Source organism: Acipenser ruthenus, chromosome 4 (genome assembly GCF_902713425.1).
Source record: "Acipenser ruthenus chromosome 4, fAciRut3.2 maternal haplotype, whole genome shotgun sequence".
Lineage (NCBI taxonomy): Eukaryota > Metazoa > Chordata > Actinopteri > Acipenseriformes > Acipenseridae > Acipenser > Acipenser ruthenus.
The window spans coordinates 50,060,535-50,083,490 of NC_081192.1; the positions used below are offsets into that span (position 1 = coordinate 50,060,535).

Consider the following 22,956-nt stretch of genomic DNA (forward strand, 5'->3'; position numbering starts at 1 on the left):
TAGTCTTTTTTAATAGTTTTTATCCCTTCGGTACCGGTAACAAGGGTCGAGTTACGAGTAAAGTGTGGTGTTGAATTAAAAAATGAAGAGGCAGGATGCATATATTTTATATGGAGAAAATCCGAGAATAAGACTGTCTGTCGAATTAAGTATATAAGTATATATAATAAAGACTATTCTGTTGTTTCTTAATTAGTTGATGTGCATACATGTTTGAAATACATTTGTTAATTGGGTTCTTAGAAAATAGAAAATCGCCAGTCAATGGAATAAAATGGTTAAATAATACTTTGTGTGGCGTTTGCCTACGAGACTAAAAATGATTGGTATGTATAGGGTTTGTTATAGCTTAATGTAAAATAAACTTGATTATACTGTGTTTGTATTTTTAGCAGTATTAGCAATACAAGGTATGTCTCTGCGAGTGTACATGGATTTATTTTTTTAATTCCACGATATCACAATATGGAAATTATCGATATCGGTACCCACCCCTTATGTGTCAGCAGTGTATTACTAACCTTGAACCAATACAGGCGACAGATGCAGAGGGTGAAAATTGTATTAAATGCTGGTTCATGTGGTTCCCATGCATATATGAAAACATACTGTATAAACTTTGTTTCCAATCTCCCATGTCGGTTTCAGTTACATTTCCTTGAAACTTCAGTGACTTGAATAGTTTTTAAGTTGTTACCATCTGATAAGAAATAGATTATTATTATTATTATTATTATTATTATTATTATTATTATTATTATTATTATTATTATTATTATTATTATTTTGCAGTTTCTACTTTTTTAAAGTAGCATACAACTCATATTATTGTCATAATTGATTCACAGGAGCAGGCTATTGACAGAGAGCATGAAAGGGATGTCTTCCAACAGGAGATACAGAAACTAGAACAGCAACTCAAGTATCCCCAAAAGTTGCAGTCCAGCACAGAACAAAGGAACAAAGAGGTACAAAATCCTGTAAACTATTTTAAAGAAAAGATCATATTTTTGCATCAGTTGAAACTTTTTTTGTGAATTCATGTTTGCTTACAAAACCATTAACATTACCATTGGCTGATGACAGCACCATATTTAAGGTATTTAAACTGCAGGATCTTTTGATCAAACAAACTTATTGACATTATTACATTTTTTGTTTTGTTTTTGGGGAGGAAACCAAACCAAAAAGTTATTTTATTAGAAAAAAATAAAAAAATAAAGAAAAGTACATTTAAAAAGCTTCTTATTCTTCAGTTCCCTTTCCAGTATGAAATGTAACCATTACCTAATGGGATATGATCTCTTATAGCCGAATTACCTGAGCACTTCTATCAGAGCTGCTCCTTTTAAAAGCACCGTATGTGTCAGGCGTCGTCTCTGGCTCAGCGCCATTTTCTCTTTCAGCCCATAGCTTTAGGTTCTGATTAAGTCCCCCCGCTAGGATTCAGTACCTTGTTGTGGCTAAGTTCACGCTCTTTCCCTTGCTACTCAGCTCTTCATGAGTCGATATTAAAATTCTTGCTAGCGCTTTTTCCTATATGTATGTGTGTATATATGTGTGTGTATATGTATATATGTGTGTGTGCGTATGTTTATGTATATACGCACACACACACACACACACATATAAGAGAAGTTAGACAATAAGCAGTGGAAGGGTGGAAGAGCATAGACAGCAGTGCTTTACCGGGCAAACTAAAACTCTGGTGCTTTCAGTTTGGTCTACTGCCGAGACTGCTGTGGCCACTGACTGTGTACAAGGTTTCTTTGACAACAGAAGAGAAGCTGGAAGCTTTAATCCGTTCATAGGTCAGGAAATGGTTGGGAGTTCTACGCTGCCTCAGCAGAGTGGGACTTTATGGTAAAGGGATACTGCAGCTGCCAGTCTCAGCTCTGACCGAGGAGTTTAAGTGCACCAAGGTTCAATTGGAAATTACATTAGTAGAGTCACGCGACAAATGCGTAAGGGAGGCAGCACCTTTGTTGAAAACTGGAAGAAAGTTGGCGGCAAAGAAAGCCGTGGAAGATGCAAATGCTGCCCTTCGAATCGGTAATATCATGGGGCAAGTTCAGCATGGAAGAGGGGCTCTTGGTCTCAGTTCAGCTCCTCCTACATGGCACAAGACAGCCCAAGCTCAACGGAGGAAGCTGGTAGTCAACGAGGTGCAAAAGCAGGAGGAGAGGATGAGGTACGTAAAGACCGTTTCCCAGGCCAAGCAGGGAGAATGGATGAGATGGGAGATTGTGGAACAACTCGAGATCGGCTGGCAAGACCTATGGACAACGGAATAGAGCAGGATCAGTTTCCTCAACAGGTCAACATATGATGTTCTCCCATCACCACAGAACCTAAACCTCTTGGCAGGAGAGGATGCCTCATGTCCTTTGTGTTTATCACCTGCAACATTTAAGGCACATTTTGACAGGATGTAAGGTGGGTCTTAGCCAAGGACGGTTTACTTGGCGCCATGACCAGGTGCTGCGATGTTTGGCCTTAGCATTGGAAAACAAGCGTAACATGACCAATAAGTTGCCAGCAGTTGCCGTCAAAACATTACACACAAAGGACAACATTCCTCCGCCCAGGAGAGCAACCACCAAGAAAAGGTGTTAAAACCAAGCCTGAATTTCAGCAAGGGATTGTGGGAATCGCGCATTTTCCAAGCTCCTGCATATCTGCAATTTTTAGTGCGGGAAAATCCTGCAGAGATATTTTAAAACACCAAGCTACTGTATTTTTCACCCAATTTAGAATGCCTGAAAAGCTACAACAATCTCTAAAGAAGTGGGTGTCAGTGACGAAAGCACTATGAGCCGCATTCTGAGTAGTTCTGGTTAAAATAAATAAATAAATAAAAGTAGTGCTGGATATTTTAAGTGCCGCGAGACCTTATTCTCTCGTACGAGATTCTCGGCCGCTATCTTTAAGGATTATAGAAACTCAGTACACTGCAGTAAGTAAACAGTTTTGAAAACTCTGTTGTTTTGCAAGCTGTGACTTTTGCTTTAACTCTTATAACTCAGCCCGATTCATTTTGGGGCACCAGTGCACCGAAGGATACGCACATATTGCTCAGGCACCGTAAAAGCCACCTATTTTTTTTTTAAAGTACAGACTCGGGGCTTTCCAATGACGTATTCAGTCTGTGTATGCGGTACTCCGAGCTGGAACTACCATCGCATGGAAGTTAAGCCTCTCATGATGTGACAGAGTTCACAGCTTAGGTTTCATTTTGAGTCTATAGCTCCGTCTTTGTAGCAGCTAGACTGAAAGGGGCGGTATTTTTGGAAAGCTTAGAAGCTCAGCTTCTTTAATTACAATATATATATAGCAGCGACCAAATTTGATTATTTTGGAAAAAAAGTTTTTTTTTTTTTTCTTTTTGCATATATTCTCATCTCTACCACATATAGTATGCCTGATCCTGTTGCAACTTATATAATATAAAAGGATATTTTGTGGGCTCTCGTTTGATATGTTACATGCATGCAATACAAACTGTCAAGTAGTTAAACATACATAAATGAAAACAGTGAAAAACAGGCGGAAATAGGGGTGAGTGTAAAGAGTTAAAAAGAAAGAAATGGAGCGCTGGTTTAAAAGAAAAGCACCTTTTTTCTTCTGCTGCATGCAAAAACATCACATCAGGCAATGACAAAAGCAATGGAGAGTGCTCTGTCTCACAGTGATGAACAGCTGTTAGGTCTCCTGAAGGCAACTTATTTTAAAGAAACACCAGTGTGAATGGTGATGCAGTAAAAATATATATAGTTTTCTATATGCAAAAGTACCTTTTTTTAATATGCCATTACCCCCTAAAATTTTGGAATTCCCCCGCTCTGGCTGCAGCATAGGGGGGTAATCCCCCCAGCACACAAAAATTAAATTCAAGCCCTGCCCAGGACAACTGGAAGCTGTTAGAGACTGGAAAATGCTGGCAGGTGTTGGTCAACAGCTTATTTTTCACCTGAGATTGCCAACACTAACCTTCGACCAGATATTGTCTTGAGGTCTGGATCGGCACGCCTTGTTTGCCTGGTAGAGTTAACAGTGCCATAGGAGGATGCTGTAGATGAGGCGTATGAGAGAGAGAAACTGCGGTATGCTCAACTAGCCGCTGAAGCGGAACAGTGAGGATGGAGAGTCCGGGTTTACCCAGTGGAGGTGGGTTGTCTCGGATTCAGTGGTCAAGAGTTGTGTCGCACAGTGAAGAACTTATCTGAAGCAGCAGAGAGGAGCAGCAACTGGCTGTGGTTGAGACGGAAAGATTCTGGCTGGGGATCTCAAGCACAATAGAAAGAAAGAAACATTTATATACGGGTAAGTAAGCTGGGTAGAGTTTTTTATATATATATATGTGTGTGTGTGTTTTTTGTTTTTCTTTCAGAAACCCAGCGCACACATAGGCTGTCTCTCTGTACTACAGTCCACCTCTGTATGCAGACGGTATACTGTGTGACCTGTCTGGATTTTTCCAGTCAGCTTTTCATGCTACAGAGACACTGCCAGTATCAATGGCTTTTTAGCTACACTGTGCTGTCGAATTGGCAGGAGTCTTTTCGACTGGAGAATATTCGGAGTGTCTCAGTGCCATTGCTGTGTTTGATTTGTGCCAGAGCAAATACCAGTGACCTGGTCAGTGCCAGAGCCGGTATCTGTAGCAGAGCCTGTACCACCAACCTAGTCTGTACCAGTGACCTGGTCAGTGCCCGAGTCTGTACCAGAGCCGCTACCAGTAACCTGGTAGGTACCAGTCACCTTTATTGGTACCATGGTCGGTAACAGTCGTTTGGTTCATACCTGATTCGATACCAGTGACCCGGTTCGGCACGGTTTCACACCGACCATTACCATTGCTCCATTTTTGTGCAGTACACATCAGTTTTCAGCACCAGTCAGTTTACTGTCTGTTCTTGTGCGCTTACATTGCACGGCTGAACTGTTTTTCAACCTCGCACCTTGCCTGGGTTTCACCTTTGTGCTGGTTACAAGAGAAACATTCCAGCCGAGGTTAAGCACGACCGGTGCATAAACCACCTGTGAAGGGAGCATGCAGAGGGGCTCCTCCATGTCAGAGGAGCTCACCTCCCTTATCGGACATGCTACCTACTGGATGCACCAGATGCTAAAACGCTCTCACCAAGCATGTGAGTCTTCCAAGGAGTTGGCATGCCTCCTCCCCAAGCAGAAGCCCCCAGCCCATAAGCCAGCAAAGCATTGACAAAACTTACGTCCTCAGACCCAAAGCAGATTCAGGCTCATGCAGCCCCTGCTAGAGCTAATGCGCAGAACTGCTTTCACGGTGCGCAACGCAGAGGCCAGAGCAATTATCGGCGCACTGCTCACAAGCAGCAGCAGCTGTAGCAGCCACAGGTGTGAGCAGAGATGACAGAATCCAGAGGCTAATTGTCTGCTTGGAGCTGTTTTGTGCTTTGGAGTTGCGAGCAGTTCATCTGGCCCTGCAGCATTTTTTCAGAGAAATACAAAGGAGACATGTGTTGATCCGTAATAGAAAACACCACAGTAGTGGCTTACATCAACTACCAGGGGGGTCCCCGGTCTCTCTGTCTCAATCGTGTTGCTCGGGAGCTTTTGTTATGGGCTCATGAGCACTTGCTTTCAGTAAAAGCAGTTCACCTGCCAGGCGTGAGGAACTGGGCGGCGGCGGACCTCCTGTCCAGAGGGGATCCCCACAATTCAGAATGGCGACTTCACTCGGAGGTTGTGAACCTCATCTGGGAGAGGTACTGGTGCGCGGAGATAGATCTATTTGTGACCCCTGGAGTCCACCAGTCCCACTGGTTTTCCCTAGTGGAGAGCGGACACCCGCACGGCATGGACGTGCTGGCCCATAGATGGCCCAGGACTCTACTCTATTCTTTCCCGCCATTGCCACTGCTTCTACTGTGCGTGGAGAAGGTTCTCGACACTGGCACAGCTCCTGTTCAAACAGCAGTGGGAGTTGCCGGCCCGTCGCCACCTGCTCAGCCAGATGCGGGGGACTCTGTGGCATCCAGATCCAACAGCTCTGCAGCTTTGGGTCTGGCCCTGAGTGGAGACATTTTAGTGTGGAGATGCTTCAGAATGCCAGAGCAGCATCTGCACACTCCCAGTATGGTAACAAATGGGATATATTCCTGATGTGGTGTCAGTCACGTAAACTGGACCCCACAACTTGCCACATGGCAGATATACTGCAATTTTTGTAGGACTTTCTTGATGAAGGGAAATCTCCCTCCATGCTTAAGGTCTACCTGGCATCTATCTCAGCTTGCCATATTAAAATTGACTTGGTCTCCCCAGGAGCACACTTCCTGGCAGGACAGTTTTTTTAAAGGGTGTTCGGAGGTTGACCCCTTAGAAAGGACCTTGTCTCTCGCTGGAAAACCGTCATTTCAGCCCCTACATTCAGCAGAGCTGAAATCCTGTTATTAAAGATGGCTTTCCTGCTTCCTATTACCTCTGCTAAGCAGGTAGATGAAATGCAAGCATTCTCAACCGCGAAAGCTTGTTTTGTTTTTTGCGAAGGCTAGAACTAAGGTTACTCTCCACACTAAGCCTGTGTTTCTCCATAAAAGCATTCCTGCTTACTATATAAACCAGTCAGTGGAATTGGTGGCCTTCCCTCCACCTCCTTTCCAGTCTGACATGGAGAGAAAGTACTATACACTCTGTCTGGTTAGGGCATGTTGACTGCACCCAGAGTTGGCGACAATCAGTTGTTTATTTGTCGGTGCTGCAAGTCCTTCACTTGTGACGGCTTGGGTATTGTATCCCATTAGGTAATGGATACATTTCGTACTTGAAAGGGAAAATTAGATTATTATCATAACCCTGGTACCCTGAAATAGAAATGTAACCATTTCCCTTCAAGGTCGCTGTGTTCACTCCCAATGGAACAGGCCTGAAAAGAAAATGGCGCTGAGCTTTATGCGTCACTCATATTTATCTCCCGGGGGAGGAGACAACGTCTGACGCATACAGGGCTCTTAATGGAGCAGCTTTGATATAAGTGCTCAGGTAATTCGGTCTTTAAGAGATTATATCCCATTAGGTAATGGTTGCATTTCTATTTCAGGGAATCAGGGTTATGATAATAACCTAACCTTCTAGAGCTTTTCATGTTTGATTTGCTGAAAGGGAAAAAGCATCTTGCTATATCTTCCACTGTAAATAAATTATTTTTAATCGCTCAGACTTTATAATTCGAAAGTTAAATATTATTCACACAATTTACAGTCTCAATATTTTATTGTATTTAGTTTATTTGTTTCTTTTATTACATTTTTTACTTTGTGATTCTCTTTTAAAAACTTTTCCTCTCAAGGTGGAAGTTCTGACCAATCAGCTAAAAGATAAAACAGACCGGTGCAGTGAGCTTGTACTCGGGAAGGAGCAACTGCAGAGAGATGTGCAGGAGCGCAATGAAGAGATTGAAAAGCTAGGAAGTCAGATAAGAGAGCTGGAACAAGCACTAATAAGCAACTCAGACAGGTTACAAAAGGTATGACTTTATTGGCCTGCATGTACAGTTATGCATTTTTGATCATATAATAGCATTAATGAGGGCAGAGGTTTGTTTTTTGGGGTTAAAGTTTAAAATTGTGAGAGCATGCAAGATCTGGTACAACATTTGCCTTTCCAGAATTTTTTACAAAGAGTTACTCAACAGATACCAAGCTTTTAACACAACCCCCTTATCAATGCAACAAACACCTAATAATCTGTCTTTAAGTTGGAAGAAATAAAGCAGTATACACCAGTTGAGGTTAAAGGCGAAATAACCCTTGAAGCACAACTGAAGACTGAACGTGAAGCCTTGGACAGGAAGGAAAAAGAGGTATCCAGTCTTACCAGCCTATTAGTTAATCATTTCTACCAGATAGCAGAAATGTATCACTTCATGAGCTTATGCCCTTCAATGTTTTTCTATCCTCTTCTTTAAAACCATACATTCACAAGAAAATAATTACCAGCAGTTGTATACATTGTGCAAACAGTTATCTTATGTCAGACATTGGGTTTCTTAGGGTATGTATTGGTTTGTGTTTTGACAACCATATTGCACCCACAGTATTAACTTTTTTGATGCAGAATCCCTGTCACCAATTAGCAATTACCTACTTCTTAGATGTGGTTAGTTGGTTGGCATATACTGCATATACACTTTTTAATGCAGTTTATTGTTTTGCTCCTGCCTGACATCAAATATAATACTTTATGGTCGCTGATACGTAAAACTCCTTGTATGCACTCTATTTAGTGCTTGCCCAGCTAAAGATGATGAAAATGGCCCACTGATTTTTGTCTGTAAAAGCAGCTTTGGTTTCTTTGGGTTTTTAGATCTCAAACTTGGAAGAGCAGTTGGAGCAGTTCAGAGAGGAACTTGAGAATAAGAACGAGGAGGTCCAGCAATTACACATGCAAATGGAAATCCAAAGAAAGGAATTAAGCACCCAGCGTCAGGAGCACAACCACCAGAATACACTGTTAAAGGTAAACGGCCGTGGCCTTTCATTTCTATTCTAGTACACAGCAAAACATATAAAACACCTCAATATACAGGTTATGGCTGTCCTTATAACACATGTATTGCTTATGAGCCACCTTTTTCAATATTGTTTTATTACCAGCCTCCTATATATAGCACCAGGAAATTCACTTAACATGAGAATGTGATACAATTGAACAAATACTTTCTTATGTATTTGTAGAATCAAGTCGAAGCTTTGCAGAAGTCTCTTAATGACTCTGATGATGTTTCGATTGAGGACCATCGAATTGTAATTGGAAAGTTCTCTCAGGTCATGGAAGAAAAAGATAAAGAAATTGAGCATCTAAATGAGCAACTTTATAAGTGCCAACAGCAACTGGAAATTGCATCCGACAACAAGGTATCTATGTTTTTCAGATAAAATGCATCGCTTCAATTTGTCTTGCCTATAGCAGAACAAAACATGTTGTAAGCTTTATCATAGTTATCTGTAGTATGAATTAATGTAAGGATTGATTTAGCATTTGGTATCCATTTCTCTATGCCGTATTAGGTGATAGAAGAAAAGAATGAACAGATGAGAGAGCTTGAATCTGAAATTGAATGTCTAAAGAGTGAGCAAGAGCGCTTGAAAAGAAAAAGTGAAGATGAAATTGAGCAACTGAATGAAGTAATAGAAAAACTACAGCAGGAGTTGGCAAAGATTGAGCACAAAACACAGGATGATGACCCTGAAGAGCCTTCAAGTTTAAAGCACCCTCTGGAAGTGATGGTAGAAGAGAAGGAAGCTCCAAAGGTACAAGAGGAGAAGGGCTGCAAAGAGATTAACCTGACCAAGGAAGAATTTGAAGGCATGAAGGTTAAAATACAGCAGGCAAACCAGGAACTGGAAACCCTAAAGGCTGATAACCTCAACCTTTTGCAGAAATACAAATGCTTACAAGAGGAGAGATCAGTTACCTCTGTGGAAAAGATCTCCAACACGACAGCTGAGCTGGAGGAAGCCTTACCAGAAAAGACAGCTACTGTGGTAGTCATTCAGGCTGAAATAAAGGCACTAGAAGAAAGTGCCAATGCTAAGATAACCAACCTGGAAGCTAAACAGGAAGAACTGGAAGCTTCTGTCCGAGAAAAGAATGCAGAGCTAGACTTGTGTCGTTCTCAAAAAGTGCAAGCTCAGACCAAAACTGAAGTCCTGAAGCAAAAGGTTATTGAGCTGGAAGACAAACTCAGGGAGAAGGTCGCTGCTGCTCTCGTAAGCCAAGCACAACTTGGTGCAGTGCAGGAGCAGTCTAAAGTACATACCAAACAGCTTCACAGTCAAATTGAAGAACTGCAGGGACATTCTGTTACAGATGTTGGGCAGAGAGAAACTGCAGAAGTAGCCGAGACAGTAGCTGAAGCCACAGCAGTCACCCACGGTTTTACAAAACCGGATAATGAAAAACAGGACAGTAAAACAGATCAGCCTAAAAACAAATTATCTGTTTTAACACTGAAGCTCACAGAGTTGGAGAAAGAGCTAGCTGAGCTGCAGAAGGACAGAGAGCTACAAAGGCAGCTGGTCCACAGCACAGAAGAGGGTGTGGTTGAGTATGAGAAGAAGCTAGCACAGTTACTGGCTCGGTTGGACCAAATGAAGAAGCCTATGGTAGAAAAAGAGGATGCGCAAACATCTAAGGCAAGTAAATGTAATGTACATTTTAAATGTTTAGTATTTTGACTTGTTTTCCTTGTCCTATCTCCCAACACATCATAAAATCCTTCAACTATATTTGCTAATAATTTTTATCAGTTTTATTAATCATTCATGAGTAAAAACTTTGTTGCATCAATCATGGAAAGAAATTAAACATATTATTGAGCATGTATTTTACATTACCAAAATTCAATAGTCCCCAAACTGGTGGCCTGGGACCCCTGGGAGCCATGAGATGGTTTCAGTTGGACCGTAGCACATACAAAAATGTTTAATCTCAAATGACCGTGACAAAGCAAAGTTTAATTTACACAAATGCTGCTGTTAGGTGCTGAGGGTTATTTCAAATGCAATACTGACGTCGGCTTGTGCCCGTGCTAACAGTATGTACCATTATCAAACAAAACGGGGTGATTGTAAGGAGAACTATATTAATACACTTTGTAAATATTAATTGCAAAAAACTATTTAAACAGTGAGTTTGCAAAACAAACCCACAAAATTAAGGAAATTGGGGTCAAGTTTTTACAATTCATCAATCTTAACTGAGACATGTTCTACCTAGGCATTGCAGCATAGACAAGGAAAGTGTGGAGTCAGTACCCACGTGTAATAGTTTGTTTGCCTCCATGTGATCATGTGCAGTGGTGCAGTAAATAAATCCAGTCCACACAATCCTTTTCTCCCAAAAACAGTCTGTGGACTTTAATAATAATAAAAATAATAACAAAGAACACAAAATAAGTCCACCCCTTTACCAGCGATGGTATTGGGGGGGTACACGGCAGCTTTTCTAAAAATAAACAACAACGGGACTTTGTCCGTCCCCGCGTTCTCTGTGCGCGCAGTGCTCTCGCTCCAGAGAAGCGTGGTGCCGTGAGTGGTGCGGTGCGGTGCTGTGCTGTGCTGTGCAGTGCAAGGACGTGCTCTTTATAAACCGCCGGTCCGCGGCTCACTCCTCCTCTGCAACACAAAACACACGTAAACCAAAATCATAAAAACAATACAGGCTCCGGCCGTTTGCCTTTCATTATCAGCGCAAGGGGAGGTTTTGACATAGCTGCTTCCCCTTTGTACCCAGCAAACTCCTCCCTGCAGCCCACGCGTCGCCATGATTTCTCCAATAGAGGGCTGCCCCGCAGCTGACTGCAATGGAATCGTCCTGAGTACTTGCAGCTACGCGCCCCTCCTAATATGGTCACCTTCCGGTTTCCACCTACCATCGAGGTGGCAGATCTAGGAGGCAGCTTACCTTCCCCCTTACACAGCGCCCTTTCTAATCGGGAGGGAGATTTGCAGCATCGATACTTTCTCTCTTTATCACATATCTCACCCCTCAGAGTGATGCCGAAGGAACACTCGGCCAACACTACATTCCCCAATGGTCCCCCCTCCCTTGAAAAAAAATCTGCATTTTGATGCTCCTTACCCGCACGATGTTTCACTGTATAGTGGAAGGGTTGCAGCGCCAGATACCACCGAGTTATCCGAGCGTTATTGTCCTTCATCGTGTGTAACCACCTTAAAGGAGCATGATCAGTGACAAGCGAGAAAGAACGCCCCAACAAGTAATAGCGAAGAGCATGAGTAGCCCATTTGATGGCTAAACATTCCTTCTCAATGACGGAGTAGTTAATTTCCCTAGGAGCCATTTTTTTGCTCAAATAAATGATAGGGTGTTCCACTCCGTCAACTTGTTGGGACAGGACCGCCCCCAGACCAATGTGGGAGGCATCAGTCTGAAGGATGAACTCTTTGCTGAAATCTGGTGAAATCAGAGCGGGAGCTTGACAGAGTCGCTTCTTAATCATATCAAATGCTTCCTGACACTGCCCTGTCCATTTAACTAATTTTGGAGCAGCCTTTCGGGTGAGATCGACCAGGGGGTTGACTATGGTGGCATACTCGGGGATAAAACGGCGATAATAGCCGGCTAACCCCAGTAGTGATCTCACCTGTGACTTGGTTCTCGGGATTGCCGTCTCCACCAGCGCCTGGACTTTGGAGGCGATAGGCTTTACCCGGCCATTACCCATAATATAGCCAAGATACTGGGTCTCCTGTTTGCCAAATGCACACTTGCCCAGCTTGGCTGTTAGCCCAGCCCCCCTTAGAGACTGTAGGACGGCTGAAAGCCTAATAATATGCTCCTTCCAGGTGGAGCTAAAAATCACTACATCATCGATGTATGCGGCTGCGTACTGATGATGAGGAGCTAAGACCTGGTCCATCAGTCTCTGAAAGGTGGCGGGAGCTCCATGCAACCCGAAGGGCATGGTCCGGAAATGGAACAAGCCATCTGGGGTAGAGAAAGCAGTTTTCTCTTTTGAGCTCTGAGTGAGTGGAATCTGCCAGTACCCCTTCGTCAGATCCAAAGTCGAAATTAACCGCGCCTTACCCAGTCGGTCGAGGAGCTCGTCCACTCGGGGCATTGGATACGCATCAAACTTAGAGATGGCATTGACCTTCCGGAAATCCACACAGAACCGAGTGGAGCCGTCCTTTTTGCCCACCATCACGATAGGACTGCACCACTCGCTCCGGGAAGGCTCAATGACTCCAAGCCTGAGCATATCCTCCACCTCCTCGTGAACGGGACCCCTGCGACTCTCCGGGATCCGGTACGGTCTCTCTCGGACCCTGACACCTGGCGGAGTAATAATAGCATGAGAAATAACATTAGTCCTGCCGGGCAAATCAGAAAAAACATCACTAAACCTTTCCACCAACTGGAAGAGCTCACGTTTCTGATCCGGAAGTAACTGTTCTCCCATCGGAATGTTAGTTGCAGCTAATGGATTGACAGTGGGACCAAAATCCTCTTCTAAACTGTCACCAGCTATAAACAGGGCCTCCCTTTCATTCCAGGGTTTTAGCAAGTTAATGTGATAAATTTCTGTCTTATTTCGGCGATTGGGTTGTCTAATTTCATAATTCACATTACCAATTCCCCGTATCACCTCATATGGCCCCTGCCATTTAGCATACAACTTAGACTCTGATGAAGGAAGTAGCAGCAGTACTTTATCACCTGGCCGAAAAGTCCGAATTCTTGCTTGTTTGTTGTACTGCTGCTCTTGGCGATGCTGAGCTAGTTTTAGGTTTTCTTGTGCCAAACGACCAACCAATTCCAGGCGGTCTCTTAACAGGATTACGTATTTGACTATGTTTTTGGAAGTTTTTGTTTGCTCCTCCCACCCTTCTTTCACAAGATCCAGAATGCCCCGTGGTTGCCTCCCATACAGCAGCTCAAAGGGAGAGAACCCGGTCGAACTCTGAGGCACCTCTCTCACTGCAAACATCAGGTAGGGGAGGAGTTTAGCCCAATGTTTCTGCTCTTGGGTGACAAACCGCTTCAGCATCTGTTTTAAAGTCTGATTAAAACGTTCCACCAAACCGTCCGTCTGCGGGTGATAAACAGAGGTTCGAATGGACTTAATTTGCAACAATTTATACAATTCTTTCAAACACTGTGACATGAAGTTCGTTCCGTGATCAGTGAGGATTTCTTTTGGAATCCCTACTCTCGTTATAATCTGTACTAACTCTCGAGCAACTGCTGCGGCACTAGTGGATCTCAATGGTACTGCCTCTGGATATCTGGTCGCGTAGTCCACCACTACCAAAATGTGCGTGTATCCAGAGTCAGACTGGCTCAAGGGACCCACTATATCCATAGCAATGCGTTCAAAGGGAACTGAGATCAGGGGCAGTGGGACCAGCGGGGCCGGGCGAACCCGCCCCGGCGCTACTTGCTGGCATTCCGGACACCCCGCTACATATCGCGTCACCTCACTATAGACTCCCATCCAATAAAATCGAGCCAATATTCGTTCCCGAGTCTTATCGCTACCTAAATGGCCTGAACATGGGACATCGTGAGCCAACCGCATGATCTCACGTCGAAAAGACTGAGGAACGAGTAATTGTGTTACAATCTGGCTTGTGCTCGTGGCTTGGGATACCCTATACAGCAAATGCCCGACAATAATGTGGTGAGGATATGTAAGCGGCCGGTTATCCTCTACATCCTTCCCCTCGATAGACCGAACCTGCCCCCAGATGTGTGCCAGCGAAGGATCATTCTTTTGTTCCAACGCTAGGTCCACATCTCGGTCCCAGAACTTCGGGATATCGAGCGGAGCTACAGTAGCTTCAGCACTGGGGGCCCCAGTAACCTGCCCCCGCAGGTCACACTGAGTCCCAATCCCCTTTCCCTTACATTTAACAGACTCTGAAGTTTCCCCCACCAAACCCCAGCCTTGTCTTATTGACATTCCTTCCCATTTTTCAACCCTTCGCTCTTTTTTTGTTTTTTTCGGGCGAAATCGGGAATAGAACAAATCAGCTTGCAGCGGGAATATTTTCCCAATAGTTTCCCCCGCTGCTCCCATGGTCTTACCGGAGACTGGCGTTACCGTTTTATTAATCATTGTTTCAAAATATGGCCAGTCTCGACCTAAAATAACTGGATATGGCAACTTTGCAGCCACTGCCACGATTACGCGGCGGGTATGACATCCAATCGTCACATCTAATTTAGTGAGGGGGTAGTCCTTGTTATCCCCGTGAATACAGGAAATGACCACGATCCCGCGTGACCACCAAGGTACCCCCGCCAACAGAGCTTCTTCAATTAAAGTCTGCCCACATCCTGAGTCCACTAACGCGTGGGTACTCACATCACCAACCCGTACATCAACAATGCAAGGCCCCTCCCAATCATTACCCCTGGACTTACCTGGTGCTGTTGGTAGGTAATGGGAGGCCGCACCACATTCCATCGCCGCCGGACAATTCCGCGCAAGGTGGCCGACCTCATGGCACCGGTAACACGTGGGGTGAAAGGGCGCCCACGGAGCTTGTATGTCCCGCTGCCGGTTCGGCAGTGGGGAGGGGTTCTCTGTTCTCACCCCGCTGGGGGTCGACCTCGCCCTCCATTGGGGTGGAGGAAGGCCGCCCGTGGGGTGTCGATGAGAAGTAGCCCCGTGGGGGGAGGGGGTGAAGTGCTGTGGGGGTCCTGTCCTCGGAGTCGGTCCTGTCCGGGGTCGGTTGGAGGGAGGAGCGGGGGTAACGACCACGGGAGCTGATGCCACGGCATCCTCATACCCCTCAGCCAATCGGACTGCTGCCTCTAGCGTGGTGGGTCGATGCCTGGTGACCCAGTTCTGGGTGTCCGGCCCCAGCACCTTCACGAACTGCTCTACGGCAATCAGCTCGGTGATTTTTTCTGCATCGTTGGTGCCGGGGCAGAGCCACCGGGTCACATGATCCACAAGTTGCTGGGCCACCACGCGGGGTCGCAGTCCTGGGGGGCGCTGGTACTCCCGGAACCGGCGGCGGTGTGTCTCCTCTGTGATGTCCAGCCGCTGGAGAATGGCCTGCTTCACCTGGTCGTACACCAGGGCTTGCTCATGTGTCAAGGCTTGGTAGGCTGCCTGGGCCTCTCCGATCAAATTGGGGCCCAACTGGGTAGCCCACCACTCCCGAGGCCACTGAGCTGCTGTTGCCTGCCTTTCAAAGGCAACTAAGTAAGCCTCGGGGTCATCCTCCAGCGACATCTTCACTACCCTTACCCTTGGTAGGGGTACTGCTGGTTGAACCACCGGTTCCCTCCCCCGATTGGCCTCCAGGAACAAGCCATGCATCCTTTCCATCATGGCCGTCAATGATTCCTGATGCCTCCGCTCCTGCGCCTCCAACAGCGCTGCCAATGCGGTTGGGTCCATTTATAATCCCTCTTCTTGACACCAAGTGTGATCATGTGCAGTGGTGCAGTAAATAAATCCAGTCCACACAATCCTTTTCTCCCAAAAACAGTCTGTGGACTTTAATAATAATAAAAATAATAACAAAGAACACAAAATAAGTCCACCCCTTTACCAGCGATGGTATTGGGGGGGTACACGGCAGCTTTTCTAAAAATAAACAACAACGGGACTTTGTCCGTCCCCGCGTTCTCTGTGCGCGCAGTGCTCTCGCTCCAGAGAAGCGTGGTGCCGTGAGTGGTGCGGTGCGGTGCTGTGCTGTGCTGTGCAGTGCAAGGACGTGCTCTTTATAAACCGCCGGTCCGCGGCTCACTCCTCCTCTGCAACACAAAACACACGTAAACCAAAATCATAAAAACAATACAGGCTCCGGCCGTTTGCCTTTCATTATCAGCGCAAGGGGAGGTTTTGACATAGCTGCTTCCCCTTTGTACCCAGCAAACTCCTCCCTGCAGCCCACGCGTCGCCATGATTTCTCCAATAGAGGGCTGCCCCGCAGCTGACTGCAATGGAATCGTCCTGAGTACTTGCAGCTACGCGCCCCTCCTAATATGGTCACCTTCCGGTTTCCACCTACCATCGAGGTGGCAGATCTAGGAGGCAGCTTACCTTCCCCCTTACACAGCGCCCTTTCTAATCGGGAGGGAGATTTGCAGCATCGATACTTTCTCTCTTTATCACACTCCACTATTGTGGTATATACAAATATGTCAATAAAATAAATCAAACCAAATAGCAAAATATTTGTTATCACCGAGTGCAGTAATTGTGGAGTGGTTTCTCAAGCATCCAAGAAATGTCATGGGGCCTTGAGCCAAGAAAGTTTGGAACCCCTGCAATAGGCCATAGTTTACATAATTCCTAATCATGAATTTACCTGGATAAGTCAAAGAAAATAAAAATCACACAAGATTTTCAGACTAAAGCTGACTCAGAAGCTGGATTGAGCAATTTAGACATGAGTGGACGCTGACATATTATTTCATATATGTCATTGAGACACCTAAAGTCTTGAAAGTTTGTTGTGGTAGTTTTCAGTCTAAATAAATCCTACAAAGCATGTTAAGTACAAGCCAATTTTCCACTTAGCCAGTTGATTTTGTAACTACAGTATTACAAATGACTTTAGACACTTTTACATTTAGTTAATCAGGCTTTAGAACACTTGGATGAGTGACAGAAGAGAAGGAAGCTCCTGTCTGATTAGTTACAGACTTACACCCACTTGTGTGTTGATGCACAAGAACAACACCTTGATGAAGTTCTGAACTTTCTCCCAAATTTCATTTTTTCCAATGTTATCTTAAACTCTTCCCACTCATCAGCATTTATTATTCTGTTATTGTCTATCCATTGCTGTCTATCATTATTCACGTTACTTGACTTTCTCTGGATGTGACAGCAGATTACTTTTTTAGTGACAAGCTTTCTACAGTACAGTCCATCTCTACCTGGATAATAGTGGATACTAGACAACTGCTCTATCCTATCTAGCAGACATTTTAGGTCACAATCTTGACTGATGATAAAATCCTGAACAGTAAGAATGTCCTTCAGTTCAGTATTGTAGGCACGCACAGTAAGAATGTCCTTCAGTTCAGTATTGTAGGCACGCACACACATAGGCCTACTCAAGATTCACACACAGTTAAACACACCAAGACAAACAAACAAAACAACATACTTCAACATAAAGGCAGTTCGATGCTGGTAACATAACTCGGTACTTGTATAGTACTGAGTTTCTGTTTCATTATTAAATCTCATCTAATCTCATCTCATCTAAACAAATTCTCTAAATTCCTTATTTTTTCTTAAGATGTTGCTTTATTTCCTTGCTTAAGCAAAACCAGTCTAACTACCTATTATAGCTTATCTATTCTATGTTTTCTCATCATTCCTTCCACCATGTGTTTAATTCCTGTTCAGTTTTACACTTGAATGGATACAATCTTTTTTTTTTTCTTTTAGTGTTTGATTCAATTTGATTAGCGCTTGTTCTACATATGATATGTCCTTCGCCATTTTAATTTGATTATTTTCCCTGTTGTATATAATACTCAAAGTGCCACAATAGGGCCTCTCAATCTGGGAAATATAGTCTAGGGAGGTGATCGGCACCAATCTGTAGTAAAAAAATTAAGCTGACAAATGGTTTTTGATTCAAAAACACTTTATGTAAAAGAAAGGTATACCTCCAATACAGTCATATAAACACGAGATTTAAACTGACTTTGGACAAGGCCTCAGTCCAGCTCAGTGCATATTATTTTGTTCATTTAGCAGACGCCTTTATCCAAGGTGACTTACAGAGACTAGGGTGTGTGAACTATGCATCAGCTGCAGAGTCACTTACAACTACGTCTCACCCGAAAGATGGAGCACAAGGAGGTTAAATGACTTGCTCAGGGTCACACAATGAGTCAGTGGCTGAGGTGGGATTTGAACCGGGGGCCTCCTGGTTACAAGCCCGTTTCTTTAACCACTGGACCACACAGCCTCATATGTTTGTATCAGAAAGCACGGATATCCATGGAGTCAATTCGAAAGAGATGAAAAGACTGACAAAACTTTACAATGTTTGGTATTTATACCTTTGTAAGCAATTGTTGACTCCACTCCCATATTGTCCAAGGAGTGGGGGGGGGGGGGGGGGGTTGAATACCACGTTGTACCTAGCAGGACCCATCCATCTTGTCTTTCAGTTCCCCTCCCCCATCTCACACTATCTCTGCTAATCTGCCTTTTGGCGTTTAGCTCAGACACCTATCTGTGACTGAGTCATGTTAGACTATGCAAAAATTCACAGAGCTGGTTTTGCCGATGGGAAATGAAAGAACTCGAAACTTACACAATACTATATAGAAACTTAATGTAAAAGCATATTAAAGCAACTGAATTAGTACAACTTATAATTAATAACATAATTAATACCTCATGCAGAAAGCCATCACTACAGCGGTACAGTGAGCACAAAGTGCAACATGTACTAGTAAGTGTAAGAATTGACAGAATATCACTGTGAAAACTGCTATCAAGCTAATCACAAATAATAGCATGTTGAAATGACATGATCTTATTTAAATCCCATTATCAGGCAAGGACAACAAAGCCAGAAAGTGACAAAACTATTTCTGCATCTGAACTGGCTTTGGAACTGGAGCAGGTTAAATATGAAGCTGCTGCCACAAAAGAAGAATTGAATAGCTACAGGGAACGTGCAAAAAAGCTTAAGGATGACTTGCAAGTAAGGATCACTGACCTGATTTGTTTATTCACTGTACTCATTCTTTTTTTTTTTTTAAGGGTTATTGGACAGGACAGTTATTTGTAGCCCCTTATTTAACCAAGATTTAACTGTGATAATTATTTATATCACATATAGTATAACATGTTGCTTATTGTAAGGGTTTCAGAAATTAGGAAATAAACCTGTATATACCAAAGTACTATGGTTCTTTGAATTATATTAAGATCTTATTAAAATAAATACTTTAAAGGAGGTACAGCATTGAGAGTGTAATCCGTTATATTAAACTGTTAATTCTATTTCATTTCAAAATTCCTTTTGTTTAGGTAAGAGAACTAACTATTTCACAGCTCCAAGAGAATCTTGAGCAGGTAAAGGATGCATGTACATTTAGAAACATACAGTATACCAAGTCTTGCCTTTTGAATACAAGTGTTTTATGACATTATTTTAATGGTTTGCACTTATAGGCAATGAAAACAAAGCCTGAAAGGGATGAACCGACTGCTGCATCTAAACTGGCTTCTGGTCAGGAGGAAGCCAAATCCAAAGCTGCTGCCACACAAGAAGAATTGAACAGCTACAAGGAACAGGCAGAAAAGCTGAAAGATGAGTTGCAAGTAAGGAGATGCAGTTTTTTGTGTTGTGCCAATATAAATGTGTTTTAAAATAATAATAATTTACACAGAAGATATTTTGATAGAGAAATGTAGATATATTTACATTTCCTGTGGCATGGCAACTATTGTACTTTGAATGGTTAAATTAAAGTCTATGTTGGGGCATTCATAATACTTTTATTCTGTAGCATATGCCCTTAATCCTTCGGTGATATTTGGTCTAGTAGGTTTTCTTTTGTTTGTTTGTTTTTTTGTTTGTTTTGAACAGCATGTCTTCCATCTCTTACCAGGCCACGCAATCAAAGACTGAAAGTGATGAACCCGCACCTGTGTCTAAACTGCTTTTGGAGCTGGAGGAGGTCAAGTCTGAAGCTGCCATCACAAAAGAAGAATTGAACAGCTACAGGAAGCAGGCAGGAAAGCTTAAGAATGAGTTGCAAGTAAGGGTCAATGAGAGAGGTTGTGTTTTCTCCCTATTGGTAGGGTTGCAGTTAATCAGTATTTATTATATACTTTTAAAACTGCTTGGTACAGTGTATTATATTGTGTATAATTTATTCCAAAGGTTTTCCTAATACAATTGTGTTCAGAGTGTTGAATAAGATTTAATTTTAATGTCTTCTGTTCAGGTAAGAGAAATGACTATTGAACAGCTTCGAGATGATCTTAAAAAGGTAAAGCATGCTTTACTGATATATTTCCTTTTCTTTTTTTGCAATATAAATTGTCTTAGCTCTTGCTTCACAGATTCTATAAATATAAAAACATAATCATATTGATAAATAATGTATGATAAGTAGTATGGTAATATGTTATGAATCTATCCCCCTAACCACCAAAGATTGCTTCTCTTCATTGTTATTTTTGTGATACAGTTCAGTGGAATACCTATTATGGTAGATATGGACTGCTAAGGTATAAAAATAATGTGTAAAAAATAATGTGATTGTATGTAAAAATTGTAAGTCGCCCTGGATAAGGGCGTCTGCTAAGAAATACATTAATAATAATAATAATAATAATAATAATAATAATAATAAATAATAATAATAAGGTAGAAACATACTGTATACTGAGTCATAGTGATGCCATATTAATATAAAAAAAAAATACAACTTCTTTACATAGGCAACAAAATCAAAGCTTGAAAGTGATGAACCCGCTGCTATATCTAAACTGGCTTTGGAGCTGGAGGAGGTCAAGTCTGAAGCTGCTGTCGCAAAAGAAGAATTGAACAGCTACAGGAAGCAGGCAGAACAGCTTAAGGATGAGTTGCAAGTAAGGGAATGCTGCTATTTTTGTGCTAATACAAATGTTTTTTTAAAAATGTATTTGTTCTGAAGGTTTATTTTGGATAGGTTGAAGGTACAGTAGTCTCAGCATATAGGAACACTTCCCCTGAAAGAATACCTGTGTGGTTTTTCCCACTGTAAATGCTCCGGCTAAAGGAACAGGCACTTCACTTAAAAGAACACCTTCCTTGTACTGATAGCGATTCGTTCACAACTGATACAGTACTGTTTTGTAACTTAACTCATCATCATATAACTTAAAATTGTTTATTCAGTCTTTTCAAAAGTGACTTGTCATCGCGAGACTGTCTTGAGGCACACTGATTGGTTTATTCAGTCTTTCAAGAACCACCTTCATATCATTGACTTGTTTTGTGTGTTGATTTCCATGAGTGCACCTCACCACTACAAAATGGCAAAATGCGTTACTGTTTTTCTTGCTACAAAAATTTGGAAATTGTTCAAGCTCTTGAAAAAAACCTGAATCAGACACAAATTGTGTTTCCCGTTCTGGTGGGTTGCTTCACCATTCTGTTAATATAATGTTGTGCATGTCTTGAATATTGCTCCTGTACATGTATTCATAATTAATCTAAATTAATCATTTTGTTAACATGTGTAGGGGTGCTGTGTTAATTTATTTTTACAGTTTATTAACATGAAGTTTATTTTACAGACCAAAAGTAAAATTAAAGAACTGTTAAAAACATTACGATTTTATAAGATAACAGGCAATGACCTAACAGGATATTAAGTTTATTCAGTGTCTATAAAATGCTAATTTAATCTGTCATGGACTATAACAAAATGGACATTATTTTGTTATAGTGTTAACCCTGGTTTAGTTACTCAATCCTTACTCTGTGAGAAAAAAAAGAAAGAGACAGAAACACAAATTAATATATTATAACAATATTGAAATAATATACAAAATATTTTACACACAACTGGAATGCAAAGAGAACACGGTGACAAGTAAAAATATTATTTTATTTTAGTTTTAAACTCCGAGGAGTAGAATATTGCACAGCCAAAGGAGTGCTAAAGATCCCAGGACGGACGGCACTTGAGCCACAGGATTCCTGCGGGGCATTAGGCCGCGGTGGGACTTTACCAGCACTGAAAACACAAGAAAAGCTAGGGTCTGTGGTCCCTTGTGGGCGGTGCAGCCGTCGCAGCAGCAGCAGCAGAAGTTCTCTACATCTTGTCCTGTAGAACCCCTGTCGCAGCCTATGCAGGGTCTTGGTGACCCCAAAGTGTCCGGTACCTGAAGCTCCATGGTGTGCCCTCAGCACCGCTTCCTTCAGAGCTTGGAGGACCGCCATCTGCCACCTTGCTTTACTAGTAGCTGGCTCCTTCCACTGGCGCTGCTGGACTCTGTCTAGGAGGCTTAGTCCCTTCCACTGGGACCACAGGGCTCTCATGGCTGTGGAATGGGGCACTACTTCCTCCCAGGGGGGGGTCGTTCCTGGTCCTCCAGCCACTGGAGGAGGAGCTGGAGGTCTGGACCCTAGTCCTGCTGGTGCCACCACTCCACAGCATCAATGGTTGTAAGCTCCCTGCAGGTAACCACCCCGGCCCTGCTCACCTCTGCTGTGGGGCCCCACTCCTCCTCCTGTCCGCTCAGCTCCTTCTCTCTTGCCTCTCTCCTGGGGCAGTGACTACAGCCGTCTGTACTGCAAGGCCGGTGGGACAGGGTGGCAGCGTTGGTGTGGCGAGCCCCAGCCCGGCGCTGGATGGTGAAGTTGAAGGGCTGGAGATGTTCAATCTAGCGGACCGCCTGTCCCTCTGGTTCTCTGAAGGTCAGGAGCCACTGGAGGGCCGCATGGT

The 22,956-nt window shown here is 43.2% G+C and overlaps 1 protein-coding gene across 12 annotated transcripts in view; it reads left to right on the forward strand.

Moving 5' to 3' along the window:
* Positions 1-22,956, forward strand: part of LOC117400371 (A-kinase anchor protein 9-like) — a 166,556-nt gene that overhangs the window by 106,814 nt on the left and 36,786 nt on the right. For all 12 annotated transcript variants that reach the window (XM_034918696.2, XM_034918699.2, XM_059022498.1 and 9 more), the window contains 12 exons: positions 849-968; positions 7,331-7,507; positions 7,739-7,843; positions 8,347-8,499; positions 8,718-8,897; positions 9,051-10,178; positions 19,062-19,211; positions 19,541-19,585; positions 19,685-19,834; positions 20,125-20,274; positions 20,464-20,508; positions 20,963-21,112. In XM_034918696.2, the coding sequence (XP_034774587.2) occupies positions 849-968; positions 7,331-7,507; positions 7,739-7,843; positions 8,347-8,499; positions 8,718-8,897; positions 9,051-10,178; positions 19,062-19,211; positions 19,541-19,585; positions 19,685-19,834; positions 20,125-20,274; positions 20,464-20,508; positions 20,963-21,112 (2,553 nt within the window). The remainder of the gene's footprint in view (positions 1-848; positions 969-7,330; positions 7,508-7,738; positions 7,844-8,346; positions 8,500-8,717; positions 8,898-9,050; positions 10,179-19,061; positions 19,212-19,540; positions 19,586-19,684; positions 19,835-20,124; positions 20,275-20,463; positions 20,509-20,962; positions 21,113-22,956) is intronic.